General features: G+C 41.4%; 1 protein-coding gene across 1 annotated transcript in view; it reads left to right on the top strand.

Moving 5' to 3' along the window:
- Positions 1-8,479, top strand: part of LOC132892066 (CASP8 and FADD-like apoptosis regulator) — a 45,633-nt gene extending 37,154 nt beyond the window's left edge. Inside the window, exon 11 of the mRNA XM_060930431.1 lies at positions 7,946-8,479. Coding sequence (XP_060786414.1) covers positions 7,946-8,075 — 130 coding nt within the window. The 3' untranslated portion in view covers positions 8,076-8,479. The remainder of the gene's footprint in view (positions 1-7,945) is intronic.
- Positions 8,480-14,899: the final 6,420 nt, after the last annotated feature.

The following is a 14,899-nucleotide window of genomic DNA, read 5'->3' as shown; positions in this document are numbered from 1 at the left end:
CGGATTTCCGCTTTTTCTGAGCGAAAATCGATATTATGCCAAATCCGTTGAGATGTTTTTTTCATTGAAGGGGGTTGGGTATGTTCCTTCGTGATACTCAAGCGTACGACGATGTTACATGTTTACATTTTCGCCATCTTTAGTCTCGCTAAGTCTCGCAGTAGAATACGTGTTATCTACAATGTAATTGGCCAAAACATCGCTGGCGAGAGCATGATAGCCAATCATAACAGTTCTTACAAAAGTACCCACATCTGTTCTATTTTATCGAAACTTGCACATGTTCATCGTCGCTGCACTTCAAAAATACGTTTCTCTTTCGTATCGGCTTTTTTACTCAAAATGCCGAATACAATTGACGAGCGAGACGAAGCGAAGGTAGGTGAAATCGATGCTGGTATAAAAAACAGAGAGAGGACTGACAAGCTTTCATCTTTGGCCAAAAAGCTGAAGAAGAAGTCCGAAATGATTAAATGAAAATGAGAAGTGACTGTGAACTATGAATAATTGTATAAAGTGTACATAGACATTATCCCATAAACTTGGCGTTCGTTTGATTTAATATGCTGAACATGTATATGATGGTCAGTAAATCTGAATTAATGCTGACAGTTTTGAAAACTTAAATATTTCAAAAGACTCTGAAATCATATGCAACTAATGAGGACATAGGGTGACTGACCTTTTCTCCCTAAGAAATTTTATTTAATATATGAACATTTTGATAATTAATAAAACTTACGTTTAATGTGAATTTAGTTTGTAATTTTTGTTGATCATAAATTATAACCATACCCTTGAATGTAGAATGTGATTTTATTTTGAATTCAAACAAACAATACTCCTATTGATTTGAAACATATTTTCATGTAAATATATAAAAAAGACAACAGATTTTTTATCTACTACAGCTCAGATTGCAGGAAAAGTGGTTTGTAAGGCCTTATTTTTCAAAATTTTCCTGGGGGGGTATCCCTCCCAGACCCCCGGCTTCGGGCGCCATTTTGTTTTCTGCTTTTCTGGTGACCACCCACTCTCATCCCTGATCACTCCAGTGTTCTAATGGTACAATGTGTTTGCTCATTGCCTCAGAAGGCTAATGGTTGATTAGAAAACCCTTGTACAATCATGTTAGCACAGCTGAAAACAGTTGAGCTCTTTAGAGAAGCTATAAAACTGACCTTCCTTTGAGCAGATTGAGGCCAAGTTTACATTAGACCGTATCTGTCTCGTTTTCTTCGCGGATGCACTGTCCGTTTACATTAAAACGCCTGGAAACGCCGGGAAACAGGAATCCGCCAGGGTCCACGTATTCAATCCAGATCGTGTCTGGTCCGGTGCTGTGTAAACATTGAGAATACGCGGATACGCTGTGCTGAGCTCTAGCTGGCGTCGTCATTGGACAACGTCACTGTGACATCCACCTTCCTGATTCGCTGGCGTTGGTCATGTGACGCGACTGCTGAAAAACGGTGCGGACTTCCGCCTTGTATCACCTTTCATTAAAGAGTATAAAAGTATGAAAATACTGCAAATACTGATGCAAATACTGCCCATTGTGTAGTTATGATGGTCTTTAGGCTTGCCATCCTTCCACTTGCAAGTGGTAAGTGACTTGCACACAGCGGCTCAGTCCCGAATCACTGCTCGTGCGCTTCACTCGCGCGCTCTGTGAGCTGCGCAGGGCCGGAGTGCGCACCCTCCAGAGGGCACTCGCTGTTCAGGGCAGAGTGATTTGGAGCGCAGCTGCTGAGGAGGAAGCGATGAGCCGCACTGACACATTTCAACTTGCGTGCCGAATTAATCATGTGATTAGCGTATCTGTGTATTGGCATTGCTGTGTGTACGTTAATCGTTTTTAAAAACGTTAATCTGATGATCCGCTGATACGGTCTAATGTAAACCCCACCTGAGTTTCTGGAGCATCACATTTGTGGGGTCGATTAAATGCTCAAAATGGCCAGAAAAATGTCTTGACTATATTTTCTATTCCTTTTACAACTTATGGTGGGAAATAAAAGTGTGACTTTTCATGGAAAACACAAAATTGTCTGGGTGACCCCAAACTTTTGAACGGTAGTGTAGATAAAGTCTTAAGATGGTCGGCCTAGAGGTGCAAATCAACTTCGTCCATCATTCAATATTAGTCAATCATATTATAATAACAGCAGCAGTCCGTGTTTTAAATTAGTCGTCATGGTGTTGTGTAACGTATCAAATTAAAGAGCGTGAAGATCTGAATTGAAAACTCGTTTAATATTGTCAATATGTCTTTAAAAAAGTTATGAACATTTGAAAATCCAGTGTTTTATAAAATCTTCATTTCTGTCCATTGCCCCGGTCACAAACCAGCAAACATTTTCCACTGGTTTAATTTTCCATTCATGAGAAAAAAAAAAAAAAACTCAATCAGAAATTAAGACCAAAAAGCCACAAATAATGAGATTTGGAGTTTTAAATATCAGGGTAAGAATTAGAGATAAAGGCTTCTTCTTCTTGTAGATCACAATTCTGCACCTCAAAGGTTTAAAAGTAACACATCAGTGAAATCGGTCCATCCTTTGTGTTTAAACATAAAAGCCAGAATTTATCGGTATGTTCACTTTAAACTGTGGACTCCAAGCGTGACTAATGACGGTGGAGCTCGAATGCGCCGTGTATAAGAGGGTCAAACTTGTATTAATTCTCTTCAAAACAGTATCACTGATATTTATACACCTTCTCATTTTTTCTCCATGAAAAAAAAAATGAGGAAAATCGTCTGTTTTGTTGTTGTTGGGTTGTTTTTTTTGGGAAGGATACAAAATTTTCCTCGGTGATCCAATCTTTCCTGGCCATGAGACAGCAAAGTGTTCAGGCAATTTTATTGGAAAAACAAGTCGATATGAGAGATTCGGTGTGAATCGTGAGTTATTTTCAAGCTGACTGAGCCAACAGTGAGCGAGCTGGAAACAGCAACAACAAAACACACGAACCAGTGACGAATCTCACTAAAAAACCCAAGACGGCGGCGCCTGTGAATTTGGTGTATTGTGTTACACAATGTTAAAAAAACTAAATAAAATGCAACGCTTAAAGTAAAAGCTCATCACAACGCTGCACAAAATTAACAATATATTCCATATTTATTCTTGAATCAATACTAGTTTTATGTAAACACTTTTAAATATCTTTAAAGGGGAACTAAGCTTGCTTTATTTCTTAATTAACGTGGTATTCAATTACGTTTTTGGTTTTAGTAACCTTATATCGTGACTCGTATTGCAACTAATTGCAATTAAATATTATACTTATCGGCCTGTTCGGTTTTTAGCCGTGTTGAATTTAGTTCGTTTGGTCCACGGCAGGCGTCGCTTATCCGCGCGATCTTCACGAGACTTGTGCGAGACTTCGAAACGTGAAGCGTCAGCCAGGTGTCAGTGCCGCCATTTTGAAAACTGTTTTCCAAACGAAGTATTGCACAAAAACGAGTTTAAATGACGATTACGGCTTACTTTTTTCATACTTTCCTGATCGCTATCAAAACAAACAAAACTTCCGGCTTGATTACATCAGCATTCGAAAGAGGGCGCGTGCGTCTTTTGACAACGTTGGCAGATGTCGGTCACTTTGATTTCCGCTGTACGTTTTACTTCCGTCCTACGATGTCTCGCACAGGTCTCAACGAATCTCGTTTACGGCCGTTGCTTTGACATATGGACTGATATATTACAGAGCATATTTCAAACACTCATAACTTGCTACAGCAGCAACAAAATAGCGATCAGACATGCATTCCGATATTTAATAACATGAGATAAATAGAATTTTGATAATAAAAAGTTTGCCTTCAGTTCTCCTTTAAAGGCCAAACGAAAACATGCTGTTCTCCCAGACAGACGTATGAGAGGTTCATCAGAGCAACAGTGCACTGTCAAGCCTAATAATAATAACTATAATAACTATAATAAGTCACTGGCAGATATTCGGTTTCAGTTTTAAGGTCGTGTACTGCCAGTCCCGGCCAGCTGCTTCACCTGGGACACAATTATTTCTTTTGTACATCAGAACCACACCCACAGCAACCGTCACTGAGCACAGTGCGCAATGTGAGACGGTGCATAGCCCGTGTTGTTGAATGCTAATGCCGTAGACGTAGTGCGCTATTTTTATCGCCCATGTGCCTCTGAACTGACAACAGCAATAAACACGCGCCATTTTGCCACGTAATCATGAACAGACCTCGCATGAAACAGGTCCGTATACATGTGACGACGTCTTGACTACAGAATACAGCCCTGATAATAAGAGTGTCTCGTGTACTTACTTGAAATGCTTATAATTTTGACAGCTTTATCGCACGCCTCTTCGTTTTCCAATAGCATAACTACGTCATCACTTGTTTATCGCAATGCATTATGGGGGATAGCCGGGGTCAGTAGTTGGGCAATATGGCAGATGTTAGATTAAGTTTACATGAGAGCGATGTGAGAGGAGCAACTTTTTTTTTTTTTCCCGTGCTCTGTCATGGAAGATGATGAAATTGGTGATTTTAAAGAAGAACTGAAGGCAATTTTTTATGATCAAAATTCTATTTATCTCATTGTATTAAATATCGGAATGCATTTTTGATCGCTATTTTGTCGCTGCTATAGCAAGTTATGAGTGTTTGAAATATGCTCTGTAATATATCAGTCCATATGTCAAAGCGATGGCAGTAAACGAGATTCGTCGAGACCTGTGCGAGACATCGTAGGACGGAAGTAAAACGTATCCAGAGAAGTCATGGGTTCGGGTTATTATAGGGGTGTTCACACGGCAACTTTTACTCCGGTGTAGCACCGGGGCTGCCCCGGTAGAGCGTTCACACGGTACAAAGTTATACCGGTGTAGCCCCTGAAAGCTGCTTAAACCGGTGCAAATCTAACCCTGCTCGGGAGGCGGTTTAAGAAATTTACTCCGGAGTAAATGCTAGTTCGCGGGGCAGCACCGATGTAAAATGGGACGTCTGAACGCTACGGGGTAGACTCGCTACGCGTGAGGAGAGTTGATTACATACGGGCTTTGCATAATTTGCATCCATAATTTGCGGCACGGTGGTGTAGTGGTTAGCGCTGTCGCCTCACAGCAAGAAGGTTCCGGGTTCGAGCCCCGTGGCCGGCGAGGGCCTTTCTGTGTGGAGTTTGCATGTTCTCCCCGTGTCTGCGTGGGTTTCCTCTGGGTGCTCCGGTTTCCCCCACAGTCCAAAGACATGCAGTTAGGTTGACATGGGGTGGCCTTGGGCTGAGGTGCCCTTGAGCGAGGTACCAAACCCCTGACCGCTCCCCGGGCGCTGTTAGCATGGCTGCCCACTGCTCTGAGTGTGTGCGTGTTCACTGCTTCAGATGGGTTAAATGCAGAGGATGAATTTCACTGTGCTTGAAGTGTGCATGTGATGAATGAAGGTTTCTTTCTTTTCTTCTCTGGTATTTTGCGCTTCCAAAATGGCGAATATCAACAACAACAGAACTGCGTGTCTTCCAGTGTTGCCAGATTGGGCGGTTTTAAGTGCATTTTGGCGGATTTGAACATATTTTGGGCTGGAAAACGTCAGCAGTATCTGGCAACCCTGGTGTCTTCATCCACGTTGTTTTCCCGGCGCTTGGTGATGCCATGACAACCGGGAAAAGGAAGTACATTTTCACGCATGCGCATATTTCATTTCCGCATTATTACTATCGTATAGCACGGTCGCAAAAACTGCCGTGTGAATGCAAGTGGGGCTGCACCGGTGCGAACACGCTTCTCTCTAGTAAGCAGGTTTGTGACGTGTGAACGCTCCACAAAATTTACACCGGTGTAAGATATATCGCAACAAAATACATCGGTGCAGCATCGATGCAAATATGTGCCGTGTGAACACCCCTTATAAGTATCCAGGAACAGATTCGAGGTCAAATCACGCAACAGTGCCATCTAGTGACCAGCGCCGAGAACATGGTTTTATCCTGTCTGGCTGTGAATGGCAGTCAGTGCACGCGGCGAAACCCTTTTTCACTTCAGGAGAGTCGAGACCTAAATATATTACAATATCTTCCAATTTCTATAGTTATTACTCGTTTTTGGAGAGGAACAGGAGGTATTTAGGTGCGGAAAGTACTCTGCGTTGTTCAATTTACGGGATTTAAAAAAATTTCTTTTGGTGTGCAAGTGAACATACAAGTTCTATATAGGCAGCCTGAAGGTTAGAAAAGCAACCTTGGGCCCAAAGGGTCGCTGGTTTGATTCCAGGGACCGGCAGGAAAAATGTGAGAGGAGTTGAGTGAATGAACAGCACTCTGTTCTGTTCCCATCATGGCTGAAGTGCCCTTGAGCGAGGCACCGAACCCCCAACTGCTCTGGGGATGTGTGCGCGCTCATCGCTCACTCGTGGATTAAATGCAGAGGAGGAGTTTCATTGTGCTCGAGTGTGCATGTGAGAAATAAAAACGACTTCTTCCGTATTTGAACAAACGCATTAATATAAACCTGCTGCTGTCGAAAATGAATCGCCACATTTCAACCAATCAGATTCAAGAATTCAATAACACGATGGTATACGAGGGGCGTTCAATAAGTAATGCCCCTGACCCACTTCCAGTTGTCTGATCTAGCTGAAATTTTGCATGTGCAATGATTTATATCTCTATGGGTTATGTGGCAAATTACAGCTCTGAACTAATTGTGGTTTCTGATTTACACGTGTTTGAACTGAGTCAGGTGTGAAATGGAGCCTGTTGAGTGTCACGCAGTGATCCGGTTTTTGTATATGAAAGGACGCACACCACAGGAGACTTTTGATGAAATGAAAGACACTTATGGTGATAATGCCCCATCATATGACCTTGTAAAACGCTGGCATCGTGAATTCAAACATGGCCGGAAGTCTGTGGAAACAGCTCCCAGACCTGGCCGCCCCCCTTCTGCCATTGATGAGGCATCTGTCCGTCAAGTTGAGGCTGCCATTTTGGAAGATCGGCGCATTACTATTCGCCAAATAGCCCAAGAGGTCAAGATTAGTACAGGGTCTGTGGAAACTATCATTCATGACCATTTGCATATGCATAAGGTGTCTGCCAGATGGATTCCCAGGTTGCTCACACCTTTCCAGAAGCAAGAACGCGTCGAGTGCTCGAGGATGAATTTGGAGATGTGCCAAGAAGATGAGTCAAAGTTTTTCAAAAGACCGATTACACAGGATGAAACCTGGGTCCATCACTATGATCCAAAGACCAACGCCCATTCAATGCAGTGGAAGCACTTGGACTCACCACCTCCAAAGAAGGCAAGGGTGCAGCCCTCCGCTGGCAAGGTCATGCTCACAGTCTTCTGGGACCAGGACGGAGTAGTGATGACAGATTTCCTGGCAAAGGGTACCACAATTACAGGAGCCTATTATGCTTCACTTTTAAGGAAATTAAGAGAAGCTATCAAAATCAAGAGGCGGGGCAAGGTCAGCAAAGGTATCCTCCTCCTGCAGGACAACGCTCCGGTCCACAACTCGCTTGTCGCCAGATCAGAAGCACGGGAGCGTGGCTATGAAATCCTCCCCCATCCTCCCTACTCTCCTGACCTTGCACCCTCTGACTTTCACCTCTTCCCAGCCATGAAGTTGTTTTTGAAAGGAAAGCGTTTCCCAGATGATGCAGCCTTGATATCTGAAGTCACGTCGTGGTTGGAGGACCAACCTGGGGTGTTCTACAAAAACGGTCTCCAGAGCTGCATCAAACGATGGGAGAAATGCATAACTCTGGGTGGTTCCTATGTAGAGAAAGACTAATAACTGTGCCAAGTTTCGTTGCTCTGCTGCTATGGGAAGTGGGTCAGGGGCATTACTTATTGAACGCCCTATTGTAAGCACCAATAATAATAATACAGCAGAGTAGCTGGAATTGTATTACACAGTGTGTTCGACACTCATGATGGTATTAACTGTGTTCTGTTGCAGGAGGACTCATCTGGTGGACCTGCACATGGCCGTGAATCGACAAGTGTACGCTCATAACCACAGCCATCCCGGATCAGCGTATCACATCAACCTCAGACACACGCTGCGGAAAAACGTCTATCTTTCATGAGACTTGTATTCACCTGACGAGCCTCTGGAGGATTTTTTTTTTTTAACGACAAACACAGATTGAATTGTGTTCACTGCAGATCGGGTTAATTGTATCAATTAGGGTAAAAGTTAGCTGACTAATCGACTTACATCACCAAAAAGTTCCGAACTCTGATTCTGTGTTGAGTTCGAGGAGCACGGTGATCATGTAACACCACCATGTGTAGCCACATGAGGGCAGCATTGGGCTTACACGGAGTTTTAAACCCATTGAACGTTTCAACAAAACAATTGTAGCTTGTGAATTTTTGTTCACGTCTTAGTTAATCGTACAGCATGTTACTGACGTGTTTTTTTTTTTACAAATATTTCTTATTTATTTATTAGCTTTACACTTTTTTCAAATAAAATACTCATGTTAAATGTTAATTCTTTTTAGTTAATTCAAAAATTATAATCAAAAAAGAATATTCGCATTACAATAAAACATACAATGCAAATTTTAATTAGATTTAAAGCGTCCAGTGGCGTTCTTGCACAGTCGTTTTGTTAGCAGGATAAAATGTTGTTCTGTGCAAACCCAGAAGTGTTTTTTCACCTTAACATCAAGTTCATGCACGTTACTCAGTGCTTTTCCTGAAGCGCATGTGTTTTATCACGCTAACAGTAATACTACGTAATATCTCACAAGCTTATTGATTATAGATTATGATAGGATTCCCCAACAGAGATAATATAAGCAGAATGTAATTTAATATATTATATTATATTATATTATAAGGACCGGGTGTTTTACTGGGAAATACAGCACTCGTATTTTCCATCCGGGACGTGGAGAACCAAAACCGGGACATAAATCTCTATCTGTGACTCGTGAGGAAATCAATGAGTGAGTTGTTTTGATAAATTTGGGGACTTTTTGTTTGTGAATGTGTCGATATAATAAAAAGAAAATCACACGTTGGATTGAAGATATGAAGTTTATCTTCTCGTATTGAAAAACTCGCATTTTTCATATGAAATACATCGCGGATCTGAGTGACATATTTAAGTAATATTGTCTGGCTTTTTTTCATGGTCTATCAGATATATTCCATTCAGCTAGCATGATATTGAACGAGTCAAAGACGAATAGCTGCATGGAATATATCTGATAGACCATGAAAAAAAGCCATTATTATTATTATAATACATACACACTCGTTTCATATCAGCATTCTCAAAGGCCAGTGCTACTGTTAGTGCAGTTACCTTCCAGCCGGTGTAGCGTTAGCGAAGGCCAATGCTAGCGCGGTGAAGCTCATCTCATCATCTCTAGCCGCTTTATCCTTCTACAGGGTCGCAGGCAAGCTGGAGCCTATCCCAGCTGACTACGGGCAAAAGGCGGGGTACACCCTGGACAAGTCGCCAGGTCATCACAGGGCTGACACATAGACACAGACAACCATTCACACTCACATTCACACCTACGGTCAATTTAGAGTCACCAGTTAACCTAACCTGCATGTCTTTGGACTGTGGGGGAAACCGGAGCACCCGGAGGAAACCCACGCGGACACGGGGAGAACATGCAAACTCTGCACAGAAAGGCCCTCGCCGGCCCCGGGGCTCGAACCCAGGACCTTCTTGCTGTGAGGCGACAGCGCTAACCACTACACCACCGTGCCGCCCGCGGTGAAGCTGATTATTTTTTTTTTTTCCTGTGTGATTTACTGAGTTACTTAAATCTTCCGCTTTTAACAAAGCAAACCTGGCGGCCATGTTTGTTTACAAACTCCGTCACTCACTAGCACAGAAGTTTTACATCTCCGACATGTCCCTTTTCCAGTTTTTCGCAAAGGTGGACAGTAACGAAGTATATTTACTTGAGTACTGTACTTAAGTACACTTTTTGAGTATCTGTATTATTTTGGAAACTTATGACTTTAACTTTACATTTGAAAGACAAATATCGTACTTTTCACTCCACTACATTTCTATCCATGTCCTCGTTACTCGTTACCATGAAGCAGGTTTGAAAGTGGATGCTTTTTCCTTTTCTTTTCTAAAACGTGATTGTTTTTTTCTCAGGTGACACTGAGACAGCCGATCAGTAATCACTAGGGTCACGTCACGTCCACAGACTGAACAAAATCAAGTTCAGTGATTTCTCAGCAGCGTTATTTGAACGCGATTGTTCAGTTGATGGCAGAACGGAAGGAGGCGGTTCTTCTGGAGAATGCACACCCACCCATGACTTTAGCTAGAACCCATGTTTCAGTTTTCTGAAAGGATTAAAGATTCGTTTCGTTTAAAATGTTTGCCGAAAACGACCCACATCACGGCCTACAAAAACTCGCCGTCCGACCTGCGGAAGCATATTGAGGGATATAAACGTTGTATTCCAAGAGAAAGCTTGTAATGAAGTTGTCTGTGCTTTGAGAGCTAGCGATAACATTGCAATAGCTACGCAGTCTGGTTCGTCAAATGGCTTCCTATGGATTTGCCCGCTGAGTTGCCGTAGCCTTGTCCACGGCTAACGTTAACACTGTTAGTTAGCATGTAAAAACAAACGGAGTTACGCTAACATGAATAACGTTAACTTATCTGAAGTCCTTTCAGAAATATGTTTTAGCATAATCTTGCCAAATAAACAGAATGTAGAAATCTTTCTTTTCTCGTAACATTAGCTACCCAATATGATTTGGAGTTTGAAAAGAGTTTGTTAGCGTCAGGTGGAGCTTCAGCGCTGCAGGTTCTACAAGTTAGTCAGTAAATCCAGTCGGTTGATTCAGAGGCGTTAGGTTTTGTCAGCGTTGTGGCAATAATTCAACGATGCGTTGACAGAGAATGTACTTTTAATACTTAAGTATTTTTAAAAGTGAGTACTTCAGTACTTAAGTGAAAATTTGACTGGACAACTTTCACTTGTATCGGAGTGACATTTGACCAGCGGGATCTGGACTTTGACTTCAGTCATGAAGTTGGGTACTTTGTCCATCTCTGGTTTTTCGATGTCCGTTGGTATGCTTTTTCTCTTGTAAATATGCGTGAAGAATATCTAATGAAGTTTTCGTAGCCTTTCAGGTGTTCAGCGCATCTTCAGTTTCAGTTTATTTATTTAGTGCTTAATTATAGCAACACTAATCCTAGCAGTAGCACTGGATCAGCCTCGTCTTCTCTCTTTCCCAGCCGACAAAGAAATGATTGTGTGGGGGCGTCGTGGCTCAGGTGGATAAGGCGCCATACCATAAATCCGGGGACCCAGGTTCGATTCCGGTCCGAGGTCATTTCCCGATCCCTCCCCGTCTCTCTCTCCCACTCATTTCCTGTCTCTACACTGTACTATCCAATAATAAAAGGTGAAAAAAGCCCAAAAATATCTTTAAAAAGAAATGATTGTGTGCGTGCCCAGCAGAAACGTTTTGTCATTGGATCTTTGCACGAGCTCTGATGTGTAATGTCGTGTTGTCTTGACAACGTGCAATATTATAACAATATCGCACGCTCATTCTGCATTAGGTAGAGTGACGTAATACACATAGGATAAGCGATATGCTAACAATATTGCATGCTATCAAACCAAATGAATGAAACCTTCTAGAAGGGAATAGAACACGTTTTTATTCCATGGAAAAAGTGTCCTGTATGGATAATAATTCCTGATATTTCACTCTGATGATGTCACTCCCAGTGTTTTCCCGCTTACGGAATGCCTGCTGTCAAAATGGCGAACCAGTTCAGAATTAAAATTCTCTTAATTGACTTGCTTTTTTTTTTTTTTTTTTGTGGATGTGTCCATATAATATAAAGAACATTACACGGTGGCATGAAGATATGAAGTTTATCTTCTCGGTTCGAAAATATTTCACTCATTTGCTTCACTCACTCGTGATACACTTCCTGTCTTTGTGCGACCGTGTCATATCCTCCATATATACTTGGAGTTTTCTTTTTTTTTAGCCCTACAAAGTGAAAAAGCATCCTGAGTAATCATTTGTAGTAACGACACATTACATTCCAGGAAACTTTTTTAATCGATATTTTCAATTTCTGCATCGTGGTATATCAGCACACATCTAATTTGGACATATTAAACTGGTACATATGACTTAAATGCAAATTTAAAAGTTATATAGTTAAAATAAAATTGCTAAAAGTTAAATAATATTTAATATATAGACAGCAAAACAGATAGAATTTTTTTTTTTTTTAATCGAAAGACAGAAAAATGTTTTTTCATGACACTCTCAGTTTCCAGATGGAGTTTAAACAATGCAGACTGTTAAATTAAGTCATTAGATGATGCATAAGGAAGTTATTACAGCTGGTCATGTGATTAGATGTGATGCTAAAATCTGATCTATCAAGCGCTCCGTAGTGAAAGTAATAGTGTTGAGCAATGAACTATATCATAATACACATATTACATATGTACACATGATGTGGGGTAAATGATTACACACACACACACACTCTCAAGAGCAGACAGGCAGCTTCATGTGTGCTTTTGAAGCACTGTAACTCTGCGATGTTTCCTCCAAATACCCAATATGAGAAACAGAAATGTTGTAACTTGTCGTCTGTCCTTTCGTGTCGTTTGGGTTTTGTTTGTATGTGATAATGACCGAGGGATGATGGAGTCAATAATCCACCTTATCTTTTTATACTCAGGAACGTGTTTCACTCTGTGTACTCGCACCGCTCGCACCACTACCACTGAGCCCGCTGCGGCAGTCTGCAGTCTGGGCTCAGAAGAAATCAGCCCCAGCTTCACTTATTCACACTCGATGTGTATTTTCACTGAGGACAGTTTGGTTGTGTTTGGTGGCACAAAACTCCTACCGAATCCCCATCAGACCTTCATAAACCACAAATAATCTGATGTGATCTAATCTCATCTCATCTCACTTTACATTTCTGCGTTGAGTTTGTCGTCAGTGCGCACAGTCTTTCACATTCAGATGGACTTTACTGGACAGAAGACCCCCGGGGGGAAAAGCAGCTGTGAAATTCATGATGTGCTGATGATGTAGCTCCTGTGTGCTATTAATAAACGACTAAAACACTGAATGTGTTTGTGAGAACATCTTTCTTTCTTTTCTTTAATTCTCATTCATTCCTTCTTTCTCTTATGAACACTTTCTTTTTTTCTTTAACGCTCACTCTCTAATTCACTCTATTTCTGTCTTTCCTCTCTGTATCTCTCTTCTTTGTTTCCTTCCTTCCTTCCTTCCATTCGTTTTCTTTCTTTCGTTCTTTCTCTTTCACTCTCTAATTCACTTTCTCTTTGTCTTTCCTCTCTTCCTTCCTTTATTTCATTAACTCTCATTAATTCCTTCTTTTCCTTATGAACTCTATTTCTTCCTTTTTTCTTTAACTACATTCTTTTTGTCTTTCCTCTATTTCTGTATCTTTGTTGTTTCTCTCTCGCTCTCTCTATTCCTTCTTTCTTCTATGAACTTTATTTTTTCTTGAACTCTCACTCTTCTTTGTCTTTCCTCTCGATCTATCTTTGTTTTTCTTTTCCTTCCTTCCTTTCTTTAATCTTCTTTTTCATTCTTTCTTTCACTTTCTTTCTTTCTTCTATGAACTTTATTTCTTTTTCTTTAACGCTCACTCTCTAATTCACTCTATTTTTGTCTTTCCTCTCTGTATCTCTCTTCTTTGTTTCTTTCCTTCCTTCCATTCGTTTTCTTTCTTTCGTTCTTTCTCTTTCACTCTCTAATTCACTTTCTTTTTGTCTTTCCTCTCTCTTCTTCCTTCCTTCCTTTATTTCATTAACTCTCATTAATTCCTTCTTTTCCTTATGAACTCTATTTCTTCCTTTTTTCTTTAACTACATTCTTTTTGTCTTTCCTCTCTATTTCTGTATCTTTCTTGTTTCTCTCTCTATTCCTTCTTTCTTCTATGAACTTTATTTTTTCTTGAACTCTCACTCTTTTTTGTCTTTTCTCTCGATCTATCTTTGTTTTTCTTTTCCTTCCTTCCTTTCTTTAATTTTCTTTTTCATTCTTTCTTTCACTTTTTTCTTTCTTTCTTCTATGAACTTTATTTCTTTTTCTTTAACTCTCATTCTCTAATTCACTCTTTTTTGTCTTTCCTCTCGTTTCTTTCTTTCTTTTCCTTCCTTTCATTTTCTTTCTTTCATTCTTTTTCTTTCACTCTCTAATTCGCTCTCTTTGTCTTTCCTCTCTCTCCTTCCTTTATTCCATTAACTCTCTCATTAATTCCTTCTTTTCCTTAGGAACTTTCTTCCTTTTTTCTTTTTGTCTTTCCTCTTTCTTCTTCCTTCCTTCCTTCCTTTATTTCATTAAGGGGGTCATTTCACTGAGAAATCTTCCCGGAAGAGCGCGCTGCGATCTCAGATCGTGGCTTGGTCGCCGCAGGTCGTGCGCAGTCGGCGGTTGACCGAGGGCTGGTCACGCATTGGTCTTCCGTGGTTGCACGTGGTCGAGGAATGGAATGGTCTCCCCGACAAACAGATCGTAGCTCGGAAAACTGAGCCTCGACCTAAACGTCGCACAGAGAGCGTCGAAAGAGCGAACAAGGTCGAGGAAAGGATGCACTGGTCGAGAGACAGTCAAGGCTAGAACGGGGATGAGCGATGCTCAGTCTTCTCGAGCTGGAACTGATTGCGCGCATGGTTGCGCTGCTCGGCCCGTCCTCCACACTCACTCGATCCGTGCGATCGAGCTTCACTCTTCTGCGATCAAGCCTCGCTCCGCGCAACCTGTCCCAGACCTTCCCTAGACCCATGGGCGCCGCCAGGGGGGGAAAGGTTAGAACAATTCTAGGGGCCCAGCACTGCCATGGGGCCCTTTAAGGGGCTGATAATATGCTTTTAATGATTTTAATAAGACT

The sequence above is a fragment of the Neoarius graeffei genome, chromosome 9 (assembly GCF_027579695.1).
Source record: "Neoarius graeffei isolate fNeoGra1 chromosome 9, fNeoGra1.pri, whole genome shotgun sequence".
NCBI lineage: Eukaryota > Metazoa > Chordata > Actinopteri > Siluriformes > Ariidae > Neoarius > Neoarius graeffei.
Note: the sequence above shows the minus strand (reverse complement) of the source record. Positions and strands in the feature narration are given on the sequence as shown.